Source organism: Suncus etruscus, chromosome 2 (genome assembly GCF_024139225.1).
Source record: "Suncus etruscus isolate mSunEtr1 chromosome 2, mSunEtr1.pri.cur, whole genome shotgun sequence".
In the NCBI taxonomy this organism is placed as follows: domain Eukaryota; kingdom Metazoa; phylum Chordata; class Mammalia; order Eulipotyphla; family Soricidae; genus Suncus; species Suncus etruscus.
Window position 1 is genome coordinate 32,834,379 of NC_064849.1, and position 27,128 is coordinate 32,861,506.

General features: G+C 45.4%; 1 protein-coding gene across 1 annotated transcript; it reads right to left on the bottom strand.

Moving 5' to 3' along the window:
- Positions 1-1,357: 1,357 nt before the first annotated feature.
- Positions 1,358-25,809, bottom strand: CNOT9 (CCR4-NOT transcription complex subunit 9). Its single transcript, XM_049768050.1, has 8 exons — positions 25,641-25,809; positions 15,478-15,657; positions 14,299-14,414; positions 9,252-9,361; positions 8,277-8,386; positions 6,370-6,468; positions 6,052-6,143; positions 1,358-2,130 (listed from the first exon to the last, which is right to left on the bottom strand). Exons 1-8 carry the CDS (start codon positions 25,662-25,664, stop codon positions 1,962-1,964), a joined length of 900 nt encoding a protein of 299 aa, XP_049624007.1. The 5' UTR covers positions 25,665-25,809; the 3' UTR covers positions 1,358-1,961.
- Positions 25,810-27,128: the final 1,319 nt, after the last annotated feature.

A 27,128-nucleotide genomic window follows, 5' to 3' on the forward strand; every position in this document is an offset into this window, starting at 1 on the left:
CCAGGAATATGAGCTCCCACCCCACACCCTCCCTAACACAGATGTGGGGGTCCAAGGGCAGCTGAGAGCAGTGAACCAGAAGTAAGACATTCTTGGTAGGGGCACCTGGTCAATGCACCGAGAGATGGGGAGAGAAGAGAATGCACCAGGGAGCAAGGCCCTGGGTTGCAGAGGTTTCCCCAGAAGGGGAATGGAAACCTTTGGCCGGGAAGGATGAACACACGCAGAGGGGCCTAGCTGGACTCTTCTGGCGAGGGACTGTGGTCTGGAAGGAGTCCAACTGGCCAGCTGCTTTGAACTGTACTCTCCCTTCTCTGAGCCCTCATCTCCCCAAGCTGGATGATGGAGAGCTGGCCTGGTTCTCTCCTGTTTATTTGGAAGGCAGGAGTCAGATGTGTTCTGTGCTCCAACATCCGGGTGACTGACTCTGCTCCTGGCTGCAAAGAGACAGAACCAACAAACATGGCTGGCTCCCTTTGTGGAAGTCAGCCTGGAAGAGCCCTTGTGTTGGCAAAGCTGCCTCTGCAAAGGTCTGTGTGAGCCCGGAGACGTTCTCCACACCTAGTACCGGATGAGATGCCTTCAATTGACAGAAAATGCTTGGCTCCCCTTGAAGAGGTGGATTTGGAGGTGGGGATATGAAAAGGTTGGGAGGTAGATGGAGCGTGGAGGTGGGACAGGGAGAGGGAAAAACAGGTATTGGCAGGAGGGCTGGAGGGGTGAAAGGCAGTTTACTCTGGGTTTAAGGAGTCAAGCTTCCAGGTCATGGAGTCACTTGAAGCTACAGAGAATGAAGGAGAAATTCTCAGACAAAATGTAAGCTAAGTGAAAAATATTTTGGCGGCAACTCTAAAAATTCAGAGGTCAAAATGGAATGTGTGTCTCCTCCACTCCCACCAAAATAGTAAACAAGCAAGAGTTCAGCCCTCTATCTTAAATCTGAAAAACACAAATTCTTTCAACCAATACTGACTCAAGTATGATCATGAAAACAGATGGAGCTGCTTAATTCACCATATAGCCAAGAACAGGCTCAGGGAGGGAGCCCAGTCCTTCATCCCAGGCATGTAAATTTGGAGTCAGAGAGAGTTGAGGATTTGAAAGATTTCCTGCTACCTCTCCTTCCCCAGACAATAGCCCACCTGGGATAGCCTGTTCCGTCAAGACTATGAACTTTAGCAGAGGGCAGAGGAGGGAAATGCAGCAGCTCAAGGTAGAGATGTGAAGGGGTGGGAGTGGGCGAGAAGGACTAAGTGGGGGTCAGGGGTAGTGCATGCATGTGTGTATCTGGGGTCCTCTGGCTTCTGTACCTTTCCCCACCTCCCACTCCTCATAGTACTTCAAGCAGCTACTGGCCTGCTGGAGGGGATGGATGTAATGCCCAGACCAACTTTTTATTGAGCTTATGCAGCGAACAAACTTGTAAACAGCGCCAATTGACAAAGTTTGGCTGAGGAGTACAGCGGTGTGTCCACGACACAGACCTCTCTCTGAGATCAAAACCAAAAGACCAAAGTAAACAAATACTGAGAGAGAATGAAGAGATCCATCTTGAGTCTTCCGGGAAGGTGGAAGAACGAGCAGGTCCATGGCTTGGTCCCAGGTGCTCACCAGGCTAGAGTGCTGCGGCTGCCCCACCTCCCGCCCTGCACAGGGCCATGGCCCAGGGCTTGGTGGGAGAGAGGGTCATCTGGGGTGTGCTGCAAATACAGCACCTGCTGGTGTTGACACCCTCCTGGGGCCGGGGTGGCAGCCTGCTGGCGGGAGCCCCCTTCTGGGGAGGAGCAGAGGGCACCCAGGTCCCGACAGTCTTGGCCCCACACATGGAACTCCTGGGCCCTTCTCCAGAGCATTTCAGCACGAAAGTGCTCTAGTCCGGGTCAGTCGCCATAAAACCTGAGCTGTTTTCCTTGCAGCTAGCCCCCCAACTTGGGGGAGTAGCGGGAGGGATCAAGGGTCGGTCATTGGGGGGGCAGAGGGATCCCGCGGGGATCGGTGACCTGGCCCTCCTGCAGGTTCTTCACCAGTTGTGCCAGCCAGCGTTTGGTGGTGGTGTCATCTTTTAGCACCTGGGCGAAGGTTGTGTCCTTCAGCTGGTCAGGGAGGCACTGGCGGAGCGCTTCACGGGCCCTGCATCAGAAAGAAACCAACCAACAGGGAGACCAACAAAGAAATGCACATTTGGGGGACAGGGAAGAGCCCCCTCAGTACACACACACACTCTCACACACACACTCTCACACACACACACACACACTCTCACACACACACACACACACACATGAACGCACTCACGCAAGCATGTACTCCAGGGCAATGATGACCTATCATTCTACTTTAAGGCACTGTTCAATTCAAGGCTGACTACACTCTGATGGATGAGCTTCTAGGTTCTGTACCCACATGTAGAGATCAACAGTTTTTTTTTTTTTTTGGTTTTTGGGCCACACCCGGCATTGCTCAGGGGTTACTCCTGGCTATGTGCTCAGAAATCGCCCCTGGCAGCACGGGGGACCATATGGGACACCGGGATTCGAACCAACCACCTTTGGTCTTGGATCGGCTGCTTGCAAGGCAAACACCGCTGTGCTATCTCTCCGGGCCCGAGATCAACAGTTTTTAAACATCTTTTGATGGCCCGAGAAAGAGCATACCTGGTATGAAAGGGACCATACCTGGTAGTTGTTCAGTGGATCATAATGGGGTGCTGGGGATCAAATATGGGCACATGCTTAGCCTGACCTGAGACTGGTTACTAGTACCATGTGATCCCTGGAAATTCTCAGGTGTAGTCCTGCAGGCCCTTAGCAGGGGTGCTGGGTTGGCCTGAGTAGGGACCTAAAAAGAACTGCATTTTCAGGTCCTTGCCTTCTACTCCTCTCAAAAAAATTCTTTTGTTGCTGGGATTGACTCTGGGGTACATATATAAGGCATGTACTCAACTGCAGAGCTATATTCCTGATCCCACAATTATCAATTTTTTTTTTTTTTTTTGGTCACACCCAGTGGTGCTCAGGGTTTGTTCCTGGCTCTGTGTTCAGGATCACTCCTGCTTAGGCTCAGGGAACCACATGTGGTGCCTAGGTTCAAACCTGGGTAGGCCCCAGTGCAAGTACCTTACTATCATCTACTATCCCTAACACCACCCCCAATTTTGTTCTGGGGCCACCCATGGCAGTGCTCAGTGCTCAGTGGACCATATGGGGTGCTGGCAATCACCTGCATGAAAGGCAAGCTTCTTACCCACTGTACTATCACTCTAACTCCCTCCCTCCCAATTCTTTAAAGCTTAGACTCAGCTCTCCAAGTGTCTGTAACCTGTCATTTCCAGAATGAAGCTGCAATGTAGAATTTTATGACAAGAGCATAATGAACTAGAACAACACAGTGGTTCACTTCTATACAGCTACTTTCTTTTTTTCTTTTTTTTCTTTCTTTTTTTTGTTTTTGGGCCACACCCGGCGCTGCTCAGGGGTTACTCCTGGCTGTCTGCTCAGAAATAGCTCCTGTCAGGCACAGGGGACCATATGGGGCACCAGGATTCGAACCAACCACCTTTGGTCCTGGATCGGCTGCTTGCAAGGCAAACACCGCTGTGCTATCTCTCCGGGCCCTATACAGCTACTTTCTAACTCATCACAGTAGATATGACCCCTGAGTAGAGAGCCAGGAGTAACCCAAGTGCCATCAGATGTGGCCCAAAAACAAAACAGCAAAAACAACCCCCGAACCCCCAAATAAAAATAGTAGATGGGTTATAGTGAAGGGACCACTATGACAATAATAGTTGGAAATGATTGCTCTGGACAAGAACTAGGTGCAGAAAGGAGAGAAAATGCTATGTATGATCCCCTTTCAATAATAATATTGTAAACCACAGTGTCTAAAAGAAAAATAAGGAAAACAACTGCCCCAGAGGCAGGCAGGGGAGAGGAAGGGAAGAGAGCAAGTAGGGATTTAAGTGATGGGAAGCACTGGTGAAGGGTGTTATACAATGTATGACTGAAACTCAATCATGAACAACTTTGTAACTATGTATCTCATGATGATTTAATTAAATAATTTATTTTAAAAAATATTTAAAAAAATAGATGGGCTGGGCTGGAGTAGTGGTGCAGAGGTAGGGCATTGCCTTGCACGCGTCTGACCTAGGACGGACTGTGGTTTGATTCCCCGGGCATCCCATTTGGCTCCCCATGCCAGGAGCAATCCCTGAACATCACTGGGTGTGGCCCTACCCCCCCCCCCCAGATGTTTCTTAAAAAAATAGATGGGTTATAATAAATCAAATATTTTTCTTTCTTCTTTTAGTTTAGATAACACCTAACAGTGTTGAGGACTTATTCTTGTGGTGTTGGGGATTGAACCCAGGTTGTCCATATGCAAGGCAAATGCCTTATCCACAGTACTATTCATCTGGTTCCAAAACATTTCTTTTTTGTTTGTTTTTTACTACATCTGGCGATGTTCGAGTTACACTCCACCTGCTGTACTATTACTCCATTCTCCCAAACATTTCTAAAACAAGTACATTGACAAGGGATATGACTAGGTCATAATAGGGCAAGGCAAATTAGGGCTGGAGCCATATACAGCCATCCATGTGACTGACCTGAGTTCAATTTCTTTTACCTAGATGTTGCTTGACTATGTTCAGGAACAAAGAGCAAGGAGTAAGTCCTGACCTGAGCACCTCTGGGTGACATCCCTGCTCCCCCTCAAATCCTTAAGCAAAAATAGGGCAAATTAAGTAGTTCAATTCTAAATTAATACAAATTTGTTTTTACAAAAAGAGCTTCAATTTTATAGCTAAAACCCCTAGTAAGATAAAAGCAGTGAAAACAAAACTATGGGGCTGGAGAGATAATACAATGGGTAAAGTGCTTGCCAGAAAAAACAGTTCAATTCCTGGTACCAATTCCTGAGCACTGCCAGGGTTCATTCCTAAGCACAGAGCCTGAAATAACCCCTGAGCACTGCCTGGTATGGCCTAACTCTTCCACTCCCTCCAAAAAACTATGATGAGGCATTATCTGATAAACATTTACATTTTCTTTAAAAGATGACTAACAAAGGGGCTAGAGTGATAGTACAGCACAAGCAGGGCTCTTGCCTTGCATGTAGCTAACCCAGATTCCATCCCTGGCATCATATAAGGTCCTATAATCCCACCAGGAATCATCCCAAGTGCAGAGACAGGAGAAAGCCCAAAGCACTCCCTAAGGTGGCCCAAAAGCCAATTAAAAAAATAAAAAGACCAACATAAAGTTGTATCTAAACCCCCACCCCAAAAGGCAATTATTAACTATTCTAAATAAGGTCATGGTTTTTGTATTTAGACTCAAGTCTTTATATAAGCAGAATTGTAAATAAACATTTCAAACTTGAGTGAAAATAAGAAACACTGAAGAACAGAATAAAATGGTTGAAGAAACAGGTAGGGCGTGAATAACCTCAATGGCAAGTAATTGAATCCACATTAAAGCCAGTTATCCCTATTCCTAAAAACATAGAAATTATCCCATTATGTGGTTTAGCAGATTCTGAGCAAGTAGCTTTCAGCATGAATTATGGATTCAAAAAGCAAAAGGTCAAACATTTCTAAAATATATTATATCTATAATAAATAATTTCTGGCAGAGAGTATGAACATAGGAAGTTAAAATAATTAGCTCAAAGACCTTACAGGAATCAAGGAGAGAACTGGAAATACAATCCCAAAACTCTTTGGGCATTATTCTTTTCTAGCATCTCTCTGAAAACCCTTTTCTCTTTCTGAACCACCTGGATGAGTATAAGAAGTTCAAACCATAGAAGTAATGAATCATAAGGCTTCCTTGAGAATTGTTTGGACTCGAGGAAGGGACAGAGTTAGAGCAAAATGATACAACTAAAGGTTTTTAAATCCAGCTCTGCAGATTTTCTAAGGATTTAATAGAATTCTGTCTGCAATACAGTTCTACTATCCTAAGTTTCCTATCCTAAGGCAAAGAGCTCTGCCAGGAGGGGGCAACCAGTCCCCAGAGACCCATAAATCCTGTAAATGTTTACCTGGGATTATCTGAGAGTCGAAGATAACATCTCACTACATGCTTCAGCAGACGGGCAGAGGGCTCTTTGGATAGCTGCAGGACCATTTTACCCTATTTTCCCCAGAGGGTGGGGTAGGAAAAAAGCAAAACAAAAAAACAAAAAAAACAACACACAACACAAAATAATCCTAGTCAACCTCAGACAGAGATCAGTAATCACAAGAATCAATGCTCAAGGTTCCAGGGTTGGCGTTTTCTGGTTGGAAGGCTGCAGCTGCTGGGGCAATTGCAAGGGGCCAAGCAGTGTGATGAGAAGCAAGGGTAAGAGAATACTCACCAAGATCATGGCAACATGAGAGAAACGCTCGTATGTTTGACATATGTAAGCCAAACCGGTGTCATCTAGGAGGATTTTCTGGAGGATGAATGTGGCAACCTGGAGTAAAACAGAATTAAGGCAGGCATTTATTTTCCTTTTCTTTTTTCTTGTCGTTTTCCACCTTCCCTGCATTCAACAGTGCTTGGAGGGCTCAAAGGCCCATATGGAATCATGTGATCAAACTTAAGGATCAGGGGCCGGAGAGATAGCATGGAGGTAAGGCGTTTGCCTTTCATGCAGGAGGTCATCAGTTCGAATCCCAGCGCCCCATATGGTCCTCTGTGCCTGCCAGGAGCAATTTCTGAGTGTGGAGCCAGAAATAACCCCTGAGCACTGCCGGGTGTGACCCAAAAACCACACACAAAAAAAACAAAAAAACAAAAAAACAAAAAACAAACAAGGATCAAACTCAGACTTTCTGCATGCCAGGCAACCTATCTGCTATAGTACCGCCCTGACCTAATACAGTTATTTTATGGGGCTGGAGAGGTGGCGCAATTGGTAAGCCTTGCACATGCTAGCCTAGGACAGACCGTAGCTCAATCCTCCGGCGTCCCATATGGCCCCCCAAACCAGGAGCAATTTCTGAGTGTATAGCCAGGAGAAACCCCTGAGCATCACCCGGTGTGGCCCCAAAACCAAAACAAACAAACAAAAAAGACAGTTATTTTCTTTTTCTTTTTTGCATATAGCCACTCTTTTTTTGGGGGGAGGGTGTCACACTGGCAGTGCTCAGGGGTTATTCCTGGCTCTATGCTCAGAAATAGTTCCTGGCAGGCACGGGGGACCATATGGGATGCCAGGATTCGAACCACCGTCCTTCTGCATGCAAGGCAAACGCCTTACCTCCATGCTATCTCTCCAGCCGCCGCATATAGCCACTCTTAATTCCTTAATACAATTCTGAGGTAGATACTATTATCTACTGTATTTTACACAGAAGAAAACTGTGGGTAATTACTCACTTCTTAAAAAACGTAAAGCCCCTTGTTATTGAACACTTATGTGTTAGGTATAGCTAATTAAGACTTCACACATTTGGGTCCAGAGTGATAGCATAGCAGTAGGGCATTTGCTTTGCACACAGACAACCTGGGATGGACACGGGTTCAATCCCTGGATCCCATAGAGTCTCCTGAGCCTGCCAGGAGTGATTTCCAAGCACAGAGCCAGGAGTAACTCCTGAGTGCTGCTGGTGTGATCCAAAAACAAAACAAACAAAAAGACTTGACCACATTCAAATAAGGCAAACATTTTATTAGTCCCAGTTCTAGTTCTCTGGTCCCAAGGCTCCGGGTTTTAAAATAGAATCATTTGGAGCCAAAGCGAAAGCACAGCGATAGTGCGTTTGCCTTGCATGCTGCCAACTTGGGATGGACATGGGTTCAATCCCCAGCATCAGAGGATTAACTGATTAACACAGTGGTAGGACATTTGCCCTGCATGTGACCAACCCAGGATACATTTGAGTACGATCTCCGGCATCCCATATGGTTCCCTGAGCCTGCCAGGAACGACTTCTGAGAGCAGAGCCAGGATTAGCCTCAGCGCCTTTGGGTTTGGCTCCCCAAAAAAAGTAAAATGAAAGGGCCAGAGCAGTGGCGCATTAAGGCACCTGCCTTGCTCGCACTAGCTTAGGATGAACTGAGGTTCGATCCCCAGGCGTCCCATATGGTTCCCTAAGCCAGGAGCAATTTCTGAGTGCATACCAGGAGTAACCCCTGAGCATCACCTGATGTGGCCGAAAAAATAAAACAAAAAAGTAAAATGAAATAAATAATCATTTAGTAACAAGTTTTATATAGAAGAAAAAAAGCAGAACAATTCAAGGGCATCACGACACAACATAAGCTTAAAGCACATACTGTTTTAGAAAGTTCACTTCCAGATTCCATAATGCGCAGACACAAAGGGATAATTTCGGTTGTCAATAAAAAGTTGATGACTTCCTGCTCATCTGTTTTCACCAGGGCCCCTGTAGAAAATGTGGACATGTAAGAGGATTTCAGTCACGGTTTCCACACTGCAATGCACTGTCCATCCAACTAGTTGTGGAATTTATGTGTCAGAATATCAAACTCAAGCTAATGCAAAATAAAGAGAAAAAAAGTAAGCTGACATATCAGTCAATAGCAAAACAAAACAAAAACAGGCACCAAATTGGGTACCAAATTGGGTCTTTCATCCAATGTATAGCAGAAAAGATATCTAACTAATGCCTTTTTTCTACCATTCTCAATAATGATAGTACCAGTTTCACTCAGATATACCTTCAGGCCAATAAAAAGTGTTTTATACACATCTTCCACTGGAAATACACATGGAAACATTTAACTAAATGAAGCAGTATAAAGTAATTCCTAAGATATTGAGGAAACAGCTCAGGAGGGAAAAAGACAAAAATCAAACTCAAATTCATTTCTGTAATAACATCATATAAACTCTATTCTTGAACCCCTTTAAAACTTTATCAACAACTCTCAGAACAAAGTTTAATAAGAGACACCAAGTTTCTGGTATCCCTCATTAGTGAGAACAAACTATCTCAATACAAAATAATTAGTGTACAAAAGCTATAGAGTAAAGAAAAAAAATAGCTAATAAGATGGCATGGGGCCGGTGAGGTGGCGCTAGAAGTAAGGTGTCTGCCTTGCAAGCGCTAGCCAAGGAAGGACTGCGGTTCGATCCCCTGGCGTCCCATATGGTTCCCCCAAGCCAGGGCAATTTCTGAGCGCTTAGCCAGGAGTAACCCCTGAGCATCAAACAGGTGTGGCCCAAAAAACAAAACAAAACAAAACAAGATGGCATTAGGAAGATTTTAGATAGTTTCAATTACTTACCAATAACCCCAAGACTGGTTAGCCTAAGATACTCAAAAGGACGCGTTTTGCTGACAGTGTGCAAAAAGGGGTACAAAAAGAGTGGAATATGTGCTGCAAGAAATGCTGACCTAAAAGGAAACAAAAACACTCATTCAAGAATAGAGTTAAAATCTAAGGATTCTTATCATTCATATTTTCAGTGCATAAATTCTGTAATACCTATACTACAGCCTCTGCAAAAGAACCCTAAGACTCACTGGCTCTAAATATGATCAAGTAGTGACCTAGGAATCAGCTATTATATTTTGGGATTGGGCCACACCTGTCTGTTTTCAAAGCCCCATTGCAGTGCCAGGGACTTAAACCAGGGTTTTGGCTATCACAGCCACATGCACAAGTCCTATACCTCCTGTACCATCTCTCTGGCAGGATCTTTTAAACCAATGGTCCTCAAACTACGGCCTGTGGGCCACATATTGTATTTATTGCCATTTTGTTTCTTCACTTCTAAATAAGATATATGCAGTGTGCATAGAAATTTGTTTATAATTTTTGTTTTTACTATAATCTGGCCCTCCAACAGTCTGAAGGACAGTGAACTGGCCCTGTTTAAAAAGTTTGAGGACCCCTGTTTTAAACTGTGGGCTATGTCATATGGGGCATGCTATTTCTTTCTTTTTTTCTTTTTTTCGGTTTTTGGGTCACTCCTGGCTGTGCTCACGGGTTACTCCCGGCTCTACGCTCAGAAATCGCTCCTGGCTGGCTCGGGAACCATATGGGATGCTGGAATTCGAACCGCTGACCTTCTGCATGCAAGGCAAACACACTACCTCCATGCTATCTTTTTGTTTTTTGGGTCATACCTGGTGGCAATCAGGTGTTACTCCTGGCTCTGAGCTCAGAAATTGCTTCTGGTAGGCTCGGGGGACCATATGGGATGCCAGAGATCAAACCCAGGTCTGTCCCAGGTTGGCCGCATGCAAGGCAAATGCCCTACTGCTGTGCTATCGCTCTGGCCCCCATGAGGTGTGCAATTTCATAAATATTATCTTGGGGCTTAAAGAGATAGTACAGCAGATGCTTGTTCAGCACCCAATCGACCAGACTTAATTCCCTGTACCCACATGGTACCACAGAATCTGCCAGAGTGATCCTTAAGCAGTCAGAAACAAGTTCAAAAACAAACAAACAAAAACAAAAAACAAATTTTTTTTTGTTTTTTTTTTTGGCCACATCCGGTGATGCTCAGGTTACTTCTGGCAGACTCTGGACCATCTAGGATGCTGAGGATGGAACCCAGGTTGGCCGCGTGGAAGACAAATTCCCTACTCGCTGTGCTATCAACTCTGGCCCCCGATTTATTATTATTTATTTGGTGTTCAGGCCACATCTGACAGTACTCAGTAGCTACTCTTGGAGTCAGGGAGGCACCTCAGGTGCTGGGAAGTTGGTGCTGGGAAGTGATTAGGGTTGGCCACATGCGAGACAAGCATATTAATCCCTGTATTTTCTCTCCAGCTCCTATTTATGATTTATTATTAGGTAGGTTTGTTTTTTTAGTTTCTGGTCATACCCTGAGATGCTCAGGGGTCTCTCCTGGTTCTATGCTTAGGAATCATGCTTGGTAGTATACAGGGGACAATATGGGATGCAATAATTCTGGGTTGGCCACATGTAAGGCAAGTGCTCTCCCCAAGCACTATTGCTCCAGCATAGTAAGTTTGTCTTGACAACTATTTTATACACCTATAAACTGGAGGGTTATGAACAAAAAGGGATCACGAGTGGGTAAAGGTTATTTTTTTAATTTTTTGAGCAATACCTGGTGATGTTCAGGAGTTATTCCTGGCTCTGAACTTAGGAATTTCTCCTAGTTTTTGGGAACAATATGGAATGCTCAGGATTGAACTTAGCTCAGGTGTGTACAATGCAAATGCCCTACCCCACTACGTATTCTATGGCTCTGGTCCCACATGTGGAAAAATTTTAAGAAGCCCTTCTCTAGGGAACATGTGAAAATGGTTGAAGACTTTTTTGGGCTGTCACAACTGAATGGATGTAACTGGTATTCCATAAGCAGAGACTAAAGATACTGCTAACCCTTTGATATGGCGGCCTCTACTGGCCCCTTTTCTAGCACAAGGCCTTCCCCAGCCCCTAAAAGCAATGTTATCAAGCTCAAAAACCATAATCTAGGCTAATGGCTAAGAGAATACAGGGTAGGTTTTAAAAAATAGGTCACAAATGATTAAGCACTCAAAATTCTCCTTGATGTTCTTTAATTCATCATTAAATAATAATATGTATGTATCACCAGAAAAAGCCTTATGAACCAAGACAAAATGCACCAGGTATTATCAAGCTCAATTGCCATGCTCATACACATGATTTTCTGTCAGGGAATACTCCCCACACTGGATATTCTTTTTTTTTTTTTTTTTTTTTTTATGGACTCCTTTTTTTTAAAATCTTTTTTCTTATTTATTTATTTATTTATTTATTTATTTATTTATTTTTCAGGTTTTTGGGCCACACCCGGCAGTGCTCAGGGGTTACTCCTGGCTGTCTGCTCAGAAATAGCTCCTGGCAGGCACAGGGGACCATATGGGACACCAGGATTCGAACCAACCACCTTTGGTCCTGGACCGGCTGCTTGCAAGGCAAACACCGCTGTGCTATCTCTCCGGGCCCCACACTGGATATTCTAATGGGGGTGGACACTTGCGCCATACCCAGCAGTGATCAGAGCTCACTTCTAGATTAGCAATCAAAGGACTGTATACAGAGCTAGGAATCAAACTGCCCTCAACTGTAAAAAAGGCAACTGTTTTAATCTCTGTACTCTCTGAATCTAGTATTCAAATTTTTTTGCAGGCTTAGTGATTGAACCAAAATGTTCACACATGTACTCTATGGTCACATCCTTAGCTCCTTTAAAAATATTCTCCCCGACCCTCGGCCACACCTGATGACGCTCAGGGGTTACTCCTGGCTATGCACTCAGAAATTGCTCCTGGCTTGGGAACCATATGGGACACTGGGGGACCGAATCTTGGTCCATTCTAGGCTAGTGTGCACAAGGCAGACGCCTTACGGCCTGAGCCACCACACCAGCCCTAAAAATACTTTTATGTGAGGCTGGAGTGATAGCACAGTGGGTAGAGCATTCGCCTTGCATATGGCCAACCCAGATTCAATCCCAGGCATCCCATATAGTCCCCTGAGCCAGCCAGGAATAACCATTGAGCACCACCAAGTGTGGCCCCCAAACCAACCAACCAACCAACAAAAAGTACTTTTATGGGAGCCAAAGAGATGTATTGGGGAGAAGGGGATGGAGAAATACAATTGAAGATAAAAGGCCTGATTTGCACGTGGCTAAGCCAGGTCAAATCCCAGGTACCATATGATCCCCTGATCACTGAACCAGAAGTAAGCCCTCAGTACTGCTGAGTGTGATCCCCCATTAAAATTAAATAAAAATTTTTTACAGCCCAAGTTTCTGGAACCAGTTTCCTGTGTATTCAAAGCATGACAGCTGTTTTTTTGTTTGTTTGTTTGTTTTTAAAAAAATTAAAGGAATAAAACCAGAAGGGAGGAATGGAGGAAGAGAAGTAGGGAAGGAGGAAAGGTCTCAAGTTTGGGGAACATCTCAGCAGCACAGCAGCACCTGCCTTAAAAATATGAAGCTCTGGGGCCGGAGTGGTGGCACAAGCTGTAAGGTGTCTGCCTTATGCGCCCTAGCCTAGGACAGACTGCAGTTTGATCCTCAGGCATTCCATATGGTCCCCCAAACCAGGAGCAATTGCTCCTGAGAACATAGATGGGAGTAACCCCTCAGTATCATTGGGTGTGGCCCAAAAACAAACACAAAAAAACACAAAAACCAAAGTTTGATACTCAGCAGGACCCAAAGGCCACTCTTCACTTCTGAATCTGTGGTAGTCACTACTATGCTATGGATAAGACACAATGTACTACTTCATTCAGGAGTTCAGCTGAACTTTGCACTTTCCCCACTAAAACTAGATTTGACTACAGAATCTATTTTTTTGGTGGCTACTCCTCATTACATGCTCAGCTTGTTCCCAGTGGTGCTCAGGGGAACATAAGTGCTGGGGACCAAGCCTGGGCTAATCCTCCTATAGGCAAAGCCTGGTTTCAAGTCTGTTGAGCTATTTCCCCTTTTCCAAGGTTTCAGAATCTTTTTTTTTTTGTTTTGTTTTTGGTTTTTGGGCCACACCCGGCAGTGCTCAGGGGTTACTCCTGGCTGTCTGCTCAGAAATAGCTCCTGGCAGGCACGGGGGACCATATGGAACACCGGGATTCGAACCAACCACCTTTGGTCCTGGATCGGCTGCTTGCAAGGCAAACGCCGCTGTGCTATCTCTCCGGGCCCGCTTCAGAATCTTTTTAAGAAAACATTTCAATATGGAATCTGGGAAATAGAACAAGGGTTAAGGTGGGGCTTGTTTTGCACGTAGCCAACTCCAGTTCAATCCTTGGCACATGATCCAATGAGCAGAGACCTATGAAGAGCTTTGAGTACCACCTGGGATGGTCAATTCCTTCGTCCCAATTTTAAACTTTTTTATTTCTGAAGAAAGACTCCAGGGGCCAGAGCGGTGGCACAAGTGGTAGAGCGTTTGCCTTGTATGTGCTAACCTTTTTTTTTTGGGTCACACCCAGTGGTGCTCAGGGGTTATTCCTGGCTGTCTGCTCAGAAATAGCTCCTGGCAGGCTCAGGGGACCATATGGGACACTGGGATTCGAACCAACCACCTTTGGTCCTGGATCGGCTGCTTGCAAGGCAAACACCTCTGTGCTATCTCTAACCTAGGATGGACTGTGGTTCGATCCCCTGGCATCCCATATGGTCCCTCAAGTCAGGGGCGATTTCTGAGCGCACAGCCAGGAGTAACCATTGAGTATCACCGGGTGTGGCCCCCAAACAAACAAAAAGATCTGCAATTAGACACCATACTGCACACTCCTCTTCCCATCATGCAGAGAATATTTAGGACCTTATTTACAGCTATGCTCCATATACACCCAAAGCATTTACCTGGTTTCTGGGTGTGATGCGACACACTGTAGTAATGCCAGAGCATTGCAAACTCGGTTAGACTGGTGTGCTGTCAAAGTGGGTGGATTGATGGATGGATAAATATTTACAATTTCCTAGAAAATAGAAGCCATACCAAGTAAATAACATAAACTTAAAAATTTGTAATTCCACATATAATGTAAGAGCTGAAATCGTCATATACTTGAGGGGCAGAGAAGCCAGCTCAGAGAGAGCATGTCTTAAAAGCTTGAGGCTCTCAGTGTGATCCCTGGTACATGCCCTGGCCTTGCCTCTTCCAGCACCAACATGTTAACTCTAATGATGCTCAGATCAGCTGAGCCCTAGCATTGAACCATCTGACCTGGCTGGTTAAGTATCACTGAGAAAGATTTTCAATACCCAAGTATTAGAATCCCATAACCAGTCAACAACCCCCAACAATTTCTTTGTGAATGAGACTATCTGAATCAATTCTATACACGTCTCTAGAAAGCTGTCAATAGAACAAACACACCTCTACTCACATTTTGTAACTACTGAGATTTTCCTTGAGAAGTTGACATTCATGATCCCTCCTCTGTCAACATACCCCTTCCCTTTAAGCTACAGTGATGAGACAGTTGGCTAAAAAGGGTAATCCAATCACAATGCTCCATAAGGAAGCTTAAGTTCAATCAGCAAATGGAAAGAGTGAAAAGAACCTGGGTATAAGTTCCTATAAGAAAATATTATCTTCCTGGCAACATGCAGGAGTAATTACAAGTAAATTTACTAACTAAAATTAGGGACTTTAGACAAGTTTAAAGGATGATCATTCTACTATCTTGATATATTGTTATTTCTCATCAATGACCAACTTGGTCTAAACCAAAGTACAGTATTTATTCTTTAATGTCAAAATGTCCCACCTTTAATAAACACATCTATCTGTATTTTTTTATTGGGTGGGTTATACCTGGCAGTGCTGTTTATATGCAGCGGAGGATCACAGAAATATTGAGGATCAAATCGACCAGGGATTCCTCATGCAAAGCATGTATTCTAGCTCTTTGAGTCATCTCCCTGGATCCAGCTATTTACAACTTCAGCTTAACATTTTCTTTCCCCCAAAATATCCCTAAAGATACACAATTACGATGGACAGAACTGAGGTGCTACTCACAGGTCCAGACTCACCTGCAAGAGAGCTGCAATAGTGCCAAATGAATGCCAGAGCATAGGGGCAAGGTCTGGAACAGATTCTCGTTTCTTACTGAGCTCCAGCAAAGCATTTTCTCTTGTCTCAGGACTGGACAGCTCATTGATCCATTGGTAGATCTTTTCTCTGTCTACTTGAGCCAGTGCAGTAGGCACAGGCTTCAAGTGAAAAAACAAGAAAGTAATCATCTTAGTTTCAGAGTCAAACCAAGACAGTGGAGCTTTGGAGGAGAAAATGCTTTATTTTTAAACATCAAGAGAAACTTATATAGTATGTAAATTAATTATATTTAGCAGTTTCCTCAAAATCAAAAATGTACACACCCGAGGCTTGCTTATTTGCCTGTTTCTTTGCTTACTGTTGTTCTTCTTGAAAACAAGACTTCTCTCTTTTCTCTCAATAAAAATCATCTTTCTTCACACACACACACACACACACACACACACACACACACACACACACACACACACACACACAAAATGTAAACCCTTTAGTAATTCCCATGTTTAAGGATTTATCCTAAAGCTAAAGATACAATACAGGGGTTAAGAGACTTGCACTACATGTGCAATAAAACTTCAATTTGATATCACACAGACCCCACAAAACTGCTGGGAATGAGTAAGCCTTAAGCACTATTGGGTGACTCAAATACAAGAATGCTTACTATTGTTTGGTTTTAAAATCAGAATCCTGGGCTACAGGTATTGGTCTGGCAGAACATATGCCTCACACAAATTTAACACTATAAAACACAAAAACCAAAGATCCAACACAGCAAAATTCTATGAATAAGGAATAGGCTAAATAGGCATAATTGTTCTGTTTATCTATTTTTTTTGGAGGGGGGGGGGGTCACGCCTGGCTGTGCTCAGAGGTTATCTCTGGTTCTGTGCTCAGGAATTACTCCTGGTGATGCTCTTGGGATACCAGGGATCAAACCTGGGTCAGCTGTGTTCAAGGCAAATTCCCTACCCACTGTATGTTTCTTTACATGGAACACTAGATCTTTTAAAGAGTAACTCTACATATTGATAGTAAGATATATTTTTACAGGGGCCGGGAAGGTGGAGCTAGAGGTAAGGTGTCTGACGCCTTGCAAGCGCTAGCATAGGAGGGACAGCGGTTCGATCCCCTGACGTCCCATATGGTCCCCCCAAGCCAGGGGCAATTTCTGAGCGCATAGCCAAGAGTAACCCCTGAGAGTCAAACGGTTGTGGCCCAAAAACCAAAAAAAAAAAAAAAAAAAAAAGATATATTTTTACAAACAACATTTCTGGGACATATTAAAAATCTATTAACTTCAAGTTTAGGACTTAGAAATTTAAATCACGGGCCGGGAAGGTGGCGCTAGAGGTAAGGTGTCTGCCTTACAAGCGCTAGCCAAGGAACGGACCGCGGTTCGATCCCCCGGGGTCCCATATGGTCCCCCCAAGCCAGGGGCGATTTCTGAGCACATAGCCAGGAGTAACCCCTGAGCGTCAAACGGGTGTGGCCCAAAAACAAAAACAAAACAAAAACAAAAAAAAAAAGAAAAGAAATTTAAATCACATATAAAAAATTTGTTATATGTGAAAAATAACAAAATTTTATTCCCCTTTTGGTTAATTTGCTGTGAATTTCAGCGGCCAGTCCTGGCAGTACTTCAAGGCCATGTGGTGCAAGGGATCAAACATGCTGTATGTAAAGCATTCCTGCAGCCCTTTGAGCCATCTTGCTGGTCCGTCCATTTTTATTCTTAGATACACCCTAACCCTACTTCAACACTCAGATTCATTCATTACCCCCTCAAAAAAAAAGAATCATTTATTACTAACTCATATAACAGATTTTGTGGATCATGCTTTTATTATTGTGCTAAAAAAGTTCACAATTTCTGATGCTAGAGCAATAGTACAGTGGGTAGGGCATTTTACTTGTATGTAGCTGACCCAGGTTAGATCTCTAGCATCCTATATGGTTCCCTGAGCCCACTAGGAGTGATGTCTGGGTGCAGGGCCATGAGTAAGCCCTGAGTACTGCCAGATGTGGCCCCAAACCAAAAAAAAAAAAAAAAAAAAAATCACATTTTTCTACCAAATTTTAAGCACTTCTGTAGTTCTTCACACTTATTACTTTTTGTGATCTTGATTAAACAAAATAAAATAGCAAGACTACAAAAATTGTCACAACAATTTCTCCTCTAAAATCCTAACAAAATCATAATGATTTCTATCCTTATTTTGGTATGTTTTTGGGTAACACCTGGCAATGCTCAAAGGTTACTCCTGGCTCTGCACTCAGGTAGAAATTATTCCTGGCAATGCTCAAGAACTACCTGAGATGAGATGCTGAGAAATGAAGCTGGGTTGTCCACCTGGAAGGCAAGGGCCTTCCTGCTGAACTATCACTCCAACTCATCTTATGCCATCTTATCTTTATGCCAATATTTTCTCATTTCATTTCTCTAAACCATAAAGAATCAATGGGTAGAGAGACAAACAAAAACAAAAAACAAAAACCTACTGCAATAGATTAGTCCTTAATACTTGGAGGAATTAACTTGCTCAATTCACCCAAAGTATTATACATACATACATACATACATACATATAATATACATACACAGACAACCCAAGACTGTTAGTTTCTGGTAGTACTCACAACATTCTTAATACACTTTAGTATGATAGAATGATGACCAATCGTTTGTATAGACAGAATAAAACAACAAAAAATGTCTTTATTGACGAGAATGAAATCTAAAATGGACTTTGATGGACTCATTTACTCTAGACAAGTTGAAAAGCCTTCTAGAAATAGAAACTTGATTCTAAGCTTTTAGCTTGGTGCTTATCAATTCTTTGGCTTCACAGATAAACCACAAGTTGTTGTGCTAAATGGACTGAAATACCAACAGCCTTATTTTACTCTCTAAGTGCCACAGAATAACCTGCTACCTGCTAAAAGTTATCCTGTGACTCCCATTTGATGATGCTCAAGTATCCATGAGTCCTAAAGCACTGAAGGAAGATGTCAAAATTTCCCTGCAACTTCTTTCTAGCAGAAGTTGGAATGTCCAAGTACTCTTTTCCATTCCTATGCTGTTAATACAGGCCTCAATTTAAATAAAAAAGAAACAACCCTCAACAGAAAACAGGGTGTATTTAGAGTATTGCAACTCTTAAAAAACTCAATGGAGTAGGATACTTGCTTTGCACAGGGTTGACCTGGGTTCAATCCCTGGTACCACATATGGTCCCCAATCCCTACTAGGAGTGATCCCTGAGTGCAGTCAGGAATCAGCCATGAACACCCGTCTGGTGTGGCCCCAACCTCCCAAAAGCTCAATGAAAAAGTTAAAAAAAAAAAAGATATCCAGTCCAAGTTCTTTTTTTTTTGGAGGGAGGCACACCAGTGGTACTTAGGGGTTACTCCTGACTCTGTCTGTGTTCAGGGGTCACTCCTGGCGGGCTCGGGAAACCATATGGGATGCTGGAGATCAAACCCGCATCACCCAGGTTGGCTGCGTCCAAGGCAAAGCAAACACCCTATCAGCTGTGCTATTACTCTGGCTCCTCCTGTCTAGTGTCTTGAAAGATTTACAATCTCACCTCTAAAGGAGTTATGGATCACATAGACACTGTTACTACTACACATTATCCTGATTTATCTTTAGTCATTCCACTCAAAGTATCCAAACTCCTGTCAAATCCATTAAATGCTAACATCCCACTAGACTCAGGCTGGAGCATGTATTCAGCACCTCTATATTGTGTCATGCCCTTTAGAGTCCTGGTGATTGAGACCATGTACACTGGGGGCTACCAAGGAAACACAGAGGCTTCTGACACAACAGATTCCACTTTCAGGGTGGAATAATTCCAGAGGAGGTGATGCTACTACAGTGCTACTGACACTGGGGAGGACCTGTCACCTACTTGTGTTCCTAAGACCATTGCCACCTTTTCCCAGCAATATTCCAACTGTTGAGGCTGCTTGGGAAAGCTATAGAGTACTTCACAGGACTTTGATTCAAAGAGAGCCTGAGATTTCAGGTGGATGGAAAGTGGCTCTCTCAGCTCCATACTACAGATTCTGTGCTGACAATGGGAAGGCCTGAGAAGGCAGTTGGGGACAGTTAGGGACCTGAAAATATACAGGTGTATTTATTAAATCTTACCTCCAATTTAGCAGCTGGACTTGCTTTCATTAAACAACTGAATATCAAATTGCTGTGGGATTAAAGCATTTTCAAAAATAAAAATGGGTGGACTAGAGCAATAGTACAGGGAGTAAGGCATTTGCCTTGCATGAGGCTGACCTTGGTTCCCAGCATCTGTGGTCATGACCATAGCCAGGAGTAACCCATGAGTAGTGCCAGTGTGGCCAAAGCCAGGGGGGGGGGGGGGAAGAGAGGACACCTACTACTGCCATGGCACCAACTTATCCAAAGATGTCTTATGACATCTTGATGACTTGGTAACAACAGGCTGCTTTTAGGGCAGGATTCTCTGCAATGCTATCTAATGGTAAGATGAAATCAGAAGACACTACACATCACCTTGGCTTTGACATAGGACCTGTATAGAAATCAGGATCTATAACTACAGAAACTTGACAGCAACCAACGTGATGGTGAAGAGCTTTTACTGAGACCAGAGAATGATTATAGGGTTGGACAACCTACTATGCCTAAAGTCTGGAGTTGATCTTAGGCCAGAATACTTCATGGGTAAGGTCTCCCTATTTTTAGGCCAAAGGTTTTTCCTTTCTATATCTCCCATATTTTGTTGTGCATATGCAAACAACTGTCAGACACATCTCTTTTAGTGTATCTCCTATCTTAAAAAAAAAAAGAAGTTTATTAAACCTTCTGTTAATTTATTAATGACTTTATTGGAGATACAATAATTTTCACAAATATACTTCTAATGAACCTTTTCTTCTTTCATATTGTTTTTTAGTTTTTCTATTTTCTTTCTATTTTTTAATAACTGCTTTCTATCATCCTGAAACAAATGTATTATGATTAGTTATGTCAACTATGTGATAGTGGAGAGCTAGTACATGAGTTAAGGTGCTTGCTTGCTTTTCAACACACCCTGTTTTGAATCACCTGCACCACACATAATCTCTGAGCTAGAAAAAGTGATGAAGCAATAATGGGTAGATATCCTCCCAAAAGCCTTACAACTTTTTCTAATGATCACAACACATGGCTTTTTATCCCTAAATATTTAAAACTAGGGGCCAGAGCAATAATACAGTGGGTAGGGTGCTTGCCTTGTACACAGCTGTCCTAGTTTTGATCCCAGGCAGCCCACATGGTCTCCCAAACACACTGTCAAGAGTGATTCCTGAGTGTACAACCAGGAGTAATCCCTAAGCACCAGTGGTGTGCCCAAACCCTACCTCAAAAACCTACTTAACCTACTGAAAAGGAAGGAAACTGACACTGAAACGATATGCAGGAGGGCACTTTGTTTGCATGTGGCTGATCTGGATTTGATCCCCAACATTCCATAGGTCTCCTGAGCTTCGAGAAGTGATTCCTAAGTGTCAAAAAGTAAGCTCTGTGCACCACCAAACCAAACAAACAGAAAAAACTACTCAGTGGCAAATAAGCAAATTCACCTACAATTTCTGTATTAAAACATACCTAATAGGGGACCGAAGAGATGGCGCGGTGGTAGGGCGTTTGCCTTGCATGCGGCTGACCCAGGATGGACCGCAGTTTGATCCCCAGCACCCCATATGGTTCCCCCCCAAACCAAAAGCGATTTCTGAGCATATAGCCAGGAGTAACCTCTGAGCGTCACCAGGTGTGGCCCCCCAAAATAAAACAAAAAACACCTAATATTAACATTAACAATAATGCTGCATCATATTATCACAAGAGCAGATATCAACATTTTTCTTTTTTGGTTTTAGAGACTTGCACCTGGCAATACTCAGGGGGGCCACATGGGTTGCCAAGGACCAAACCTGGGTCAGTCACATGCATGGCAATCACCCTACTCATTGTACTACTGCTCCAGCCCTAACATTTTTCATTTTTCTTTTTATTTTATTATTGTTTTGGGCCACACCTGGCAGTGTTCAGGGGACCATATAAAGTGCCAGGAATGGAACCCAAGTTGGCAGAAATTATAGAGTTCTAAGATGGGGGGGGGCATGGGTAATAAGGTTCCTTCCCCTTTTTTGGGGGGCCTGATGGTGCTCAGAAATTAGTCGTGGCCAGCTCAGGGACCATATGGGATACCAGAGACTGACACTGGGTCTGCCACATGCAAGGCAAATGTCCTACCTGCTGTGCTATTGCTCTAGCCCTGGGTAGTACTAAGTTTTAATTAGTGAATCTAATCAGTTATAACTGTGTGAAAAATTACACATTTTGTGGGGCAGGGAGTAAGGGGGGAGTTGCACCCCTGGAGGTGCTCAAAGTCTACTTCTATTTTGATGCCTGGGGACATTCCTCTAGCTATGTGCTTGGAATAGAAGTAGATTTACCTACATACAAAGCATGTGCTCAGTTCACTGAGCAATCACTCTGACACCAAGAAATTATATTCTGGTCAAGAGTGATAGCATAGATAGTAGGGTGTTTACTTTGCATGTGTCTGATCCTCAATCCCGAGCATTTCATTTGGTACCCTGAGCACAGCCAGGAATGTGTATAGAGCCAGGAATAACCTGAGCATTGCTGGGTATAGCTCCAAAACAAAAACAAAAACAAAAAACCCAAACATATATTCTTTGGTAGAAACAGTGAAGCTGTTAGTATTTTGTAAAGATAGGCAATAATCTCTACTATAACTAAATGAATCCACTAATTAAAATGTCTAGCAAATGAGTGGTACAGAGGATCTAATAGAGCCTTTTATTTTGGAGGATGGGGGAGGGGGGGAGTTGGGCCACAGCAGGAGGGGCTCAGGGGCTACTCTTGGCTCTGCGCTCAGAAATCATTCCTGACAGGTTCGGGGGGCCATACAGGATGTCGGGGATCAAACCTGGGTAGGCTATGTGCAAGGTAAAACACCCTACCCACCTGCTATTGCTCTGACCTCCTAACAGAGTTTTTTGCAGCACACAAGATATGAGAAAAGGTATTATCTAAGACTTAAAAAGTGCGGGCCCACAGAGATAGCACAGCGGCGTTTGCCTTGCAAGCAGCCGATCCAGGACCAAAGGTGGTTGGTTCGAATCCCGGTGTCCCATATGGTCCCCTGTGCCTGCCAGGAGCTATTTCTGAGCAGACAGCCAGGAGTAACCCAAGCACCACCTGGTGTGGCCCAAAAAACAAACAAACAAAAAAATGTGTAAGGTATTGTGAATTTTGTTGAAGAAATGTATTATAAACAACATGTTACAGCTTTAATGGCTATTCAACTGACTGGGGGGGGGGGACCAAACTCAGGAAGCAGCTTGATATAGAAGTGTGGAAATGGGGGCCGGAGAGATAGCATGGAGGTAAGGCGTTTGCCTTTCATGCAGAAGGTCATCGGTTCGAATCCCGGCGCCCCATATGGTCCCCTGTGCCTGCCAGGAGCAATTTCTGAGCCTGGAGCCAGAAATAACCCGAGCACTGCCGGATGTGACCCAAAAACCACACACACACACACACACACACACACACACACACACACACACACACACACACACACAAAAGTGTGGAAATGAAAGTCAGATTTTGAGATATGGAAAATACATCCTAGGGTCGGAGAGATAGCATGGAGGTAAGGCGTTTGCCTTTCATGCAGAAGGTCATTGGTTTGAATCCCAGGATCCCATATGGTCCCCCGAGCCTGCCAGGAGTGGTTTCTGAGCATAGAGCCAGGAGTAACCCCTGAACGCTGCCGGGTATGACCCAAAAACCAAAAACCAAAAAAAAAAAAAGAAGAAAATACAACCTTAGAAACATTTCCCTGGTCTAAGTCTACTTCTCTATAATTGGCGACTCAACTTTTGATTTGTTTTCACAAATTTCATGTGCAAATTGGGTGTGTGTGTTGATGCTACAATGGAGGTGCTCAGGGCTTACTCCTGCTGTTCAGAGTGAGAGTGTGTGTGTGTGTGTGTCCATCCATTCATATGTGTTGGTGGAGTCCATGTGTATGTGTCCATCTGTCCATATGTGTTGGTGGAAATGGAACTTGTGTTCAAGGCAAGCACCATACTTATGTATAATTTGGGAGAAATAAAAAAAAAGCTGAATTAACTATAATCATCTAATCCTGAAATATAACAGGTACCAATTCCCCTGGGAATATTTACACCTAGAACATGGTGACGAGAGGCAAAGGTATATGGATACCCATGGCCCTGGAGTGACAATGAGCTCACTTCATATTCAGAGTTATGGTAATATTATTTTTTGGCTTTTATTTAACAATTTTCTGGGTAATGCAATTTCAGTACATTTCTTTCAAGTTTCTTTTCTGTTCCAAAGGAATGAGACAGAAAAAGTGGGGTGGGTAGTCAGAAGTGACTACCAAAGAATTCCTTTTCTCATTATGGGACCCTAGCCCTTCTATGTCTAAGCCCTGGGATAACAGGATACATAGTATCTGCTCCCCACATTCAAGAGGGAATAGACAGGACTGGAGAGTTACAGCGGCTAGCCTTTTAGGCAAGCTGACCTCAGCTTATCTTTGGAATCACATATGATCTGTCATGCGCAACCAGGAATCTTCCATGAATGCAGAGCCTGAACATTACTTCTGTGCCCCCTCTCCAGAAAACACACTCAAAGAGAAAGATAGCAAATAAACACCACACACACACACACACACACACACACACACACACACACACACACACACACACACACACCCAACTGAAATCAATGCTAATGCTGTACCGTGGGCGAACAGAATAAGCATATAAAGTCCACTCTTGGGACTGGAAGAATAGTAAGCAGCAACTAGGGTGATTGCCTCCAAAAAGGCTGACTCAAGTCCTGCCAAGGGGTGTTCTTGCCCCAAAAAGACCACTCTTTAGTTTTGGGGTCACACCGGCAGTGCTTAGTGTTGTTACTCCTGGCTTTGAGCTAAGGAATCACTCCAGGTGGTGCTCAGGGACTATATAGGATGTTGAAGATAGAATCTGAGACCGTCACATGAAAGACCGGCTGTACTATATATCTCCTGCCCCCAGAAAAGATCACTCTTGGCAGAAGTAGGAGGGATGAGGGGGGCCTAGCATCAGGAGTGAGGGAGTGTGTCCACATGGTGGTGATGGTGGGGTTAGTACATTCTAGAACAGAGATCTGAATTCAGATGCCCCATAGAATGAGAAACGCTTCAGCCCAAGAGGCTAAAACTTATAGAAGGCGTCCAAGACGTAGGAAAGACGGTAAAAGGCACAAAGACCAGGGCTCTAAAGCTCTCAGGAAGGAATACGAATTTTGGGGGTGGGAGGGGGAGTTGGGTCAGACCCGGCAACGCTCAATTAGGGGTTCCTCCTGCCTCTACGCTCAGAAATCACTCCTGGCAGGCACGGGGGACCATATGGGATGCCGAGATTCAAACCACCGTCCTTCTGCATGCCAGGCAAACGCCCTGCTTCCATGCTATCTTTTCATACTCCCAGGAAGAAGTATGAATTTTGACCTAAACGCAAATAGAAACACCGGTACAAAGAGACGCGAGTAAAAAAAAAAAAGGGTTTTGAATTGTAAGGAACTAACTGTCAGTCGAAGTAGTAGTCACTTTGTTGGGTTTCAAATTTTCCATCGGTGATAGCAAGTGGCGGGAGCCAGAAAGAAGCCTTTTGCTGGCTCCCCGCAGACACAACAGCCAGCGGTGGATGCCGAGAAGCTGGGGGGGGTGAAAGAGGGAGTGCAGGGGGGGGACCCCAAGCGTTGAATCAATGAAAAAAAAACGGGTGTGAGCTTCCAGCAAGCATCAGGCCGCAGGCAAGGGCCTAGCCAAGAACGCGCTCCCCGATGCCAACCAGCAGGCCGCGCGGAGGAATGGAGGCCGGTCGGGGGCCCTAGAGAACATCAGCGCCTCGCGGGGGCCGAGAGAACTGGGGGCCGGGCCCCGGGCAACGACTAGAAGGAGCAGGAGGCCGAGTGTGAGCCGAGGCCCAGGGTGGTGGTGGTGGTGGTGGTGGGGACTGGGCCCACCCAGCTCGGCCGCCCAGACACTCGACTCACCGCGGCCGTCGCCAGGCTGTGCATGTTGGGAGCGAGGCCGCCGCTCTGCTCCGCCGCCCAGCCGAACCCCCGGGCACCGCCCGCCTCGCCTCCGCTCCGGGTCAGCGCCGCAGCCGCCCAAGAGGTAGTAGAAGAACCGCCGCAGCCGCCATCAGCCTCGGGCTGGCCCCGCCCCTTCCGCGGCACCGCCCCCTGACCTTTCACCCTTGAACCCTCCCCGCCCCCTGACCTTTCACCTTTGACCCCCGCCCGCCCACACCACCTCTTCCCGCCTCCAAGGCTTCTCGGTGGTGGTGAGCCGCCGCTAGAATGCTATAAATTTTGCTCTTTAAAAAAAATTTAAACATTCGGACTGGAAAGAAGGGGGCTCCGCCCTCCCACGAGTCCCCCGCCACCCGTGTGGCCCCCAAGCAGGTATCCTCCACAGACTGACCCTCCCTCCTTCAGAGCTCCCTTCGGCGGCGAAGGGCGGGAAAAAGCCGGGAAGTCCCCAGTAGAGGGAAGGGAGGAGGGAGGACGAAGTAATGCGCATGCGCAACTGCGCCGCACCACCCCAGGGGGAAAGTGGTAGCGAGTGAAGGGGGGGGAAAGTGCGCGTGCGTACTAGCTTCGCGCGCCTGAGCGGGGCGGGGCGAACGGAACTGGCCCGTTCGCGCGCACGCGCCTTGCCGGAAGTGGGCGAGCGCGTGCGTCGTGGCGTGCGTACGTGCGTGCGTACGTGCGTCGTTGTGTGTGGTCCCAGTTCCCGCCATCAGCCGTCTTCCCGGACTGGGGGGCAGCCCGCGGCGCTGTTCTCGGGGTCCGGCGTTTTTTTTTTTTTTAACTCCGCAGGCCCCTGGCTCCTCCCCCCACCCCACCCCTGCGCGCGGACCCCGTGCTTCCGGCAGGCCTGTCGGGGAGGAGGTCGGGACCCGCAAGACACCGGCAGGTAAGGCAGCTTCTCCCGCCCACGAGCCGTTTCTCGGCCCCCCTCCCCGCCCCGCCAGGCCCGTGCGGACGGACGGTCCGCCCACTCCTCAAGTTGGCCCGTCACTCGGCTCTCGGCTCCTGCCCCTGTCTGTTGACTGTCACTCTTCTCCGAGCCTCCGAAGGGCTGGGGGTGTCGGGGCTGTCGTCGCCTTCCGAGGCTCTCACACACACACACACCCCTTTTCGGAGGCCTTGCTCCCCTCTCCTCCTTTTCCAGGTGACTTCTGCAGTAGCCGTCCATCCCCTCCCACACACCCCCAGGTTCTGGACGTGGTCCTCGCACTCTGGATGGAGGGGCGCTTTGCACGCTCCGAGGGCCCGCCCTCCACGAGAGGCGCGGGGTTGGATTTTGGCTTTTGGTGGTGGTTTGAGTGGGTTGAGGGGTGCCACTCTCCATCTCTTTCTCTTATAAGACATGCACCCCCTCGGTGCAGGCTGTCAGACTTTGCCCCGTTTCGGGGCATGCTTGCATGCTTGCTTGCGTGCGTTCAGGAACTCTAAGAGACGTCATCCTGTTGT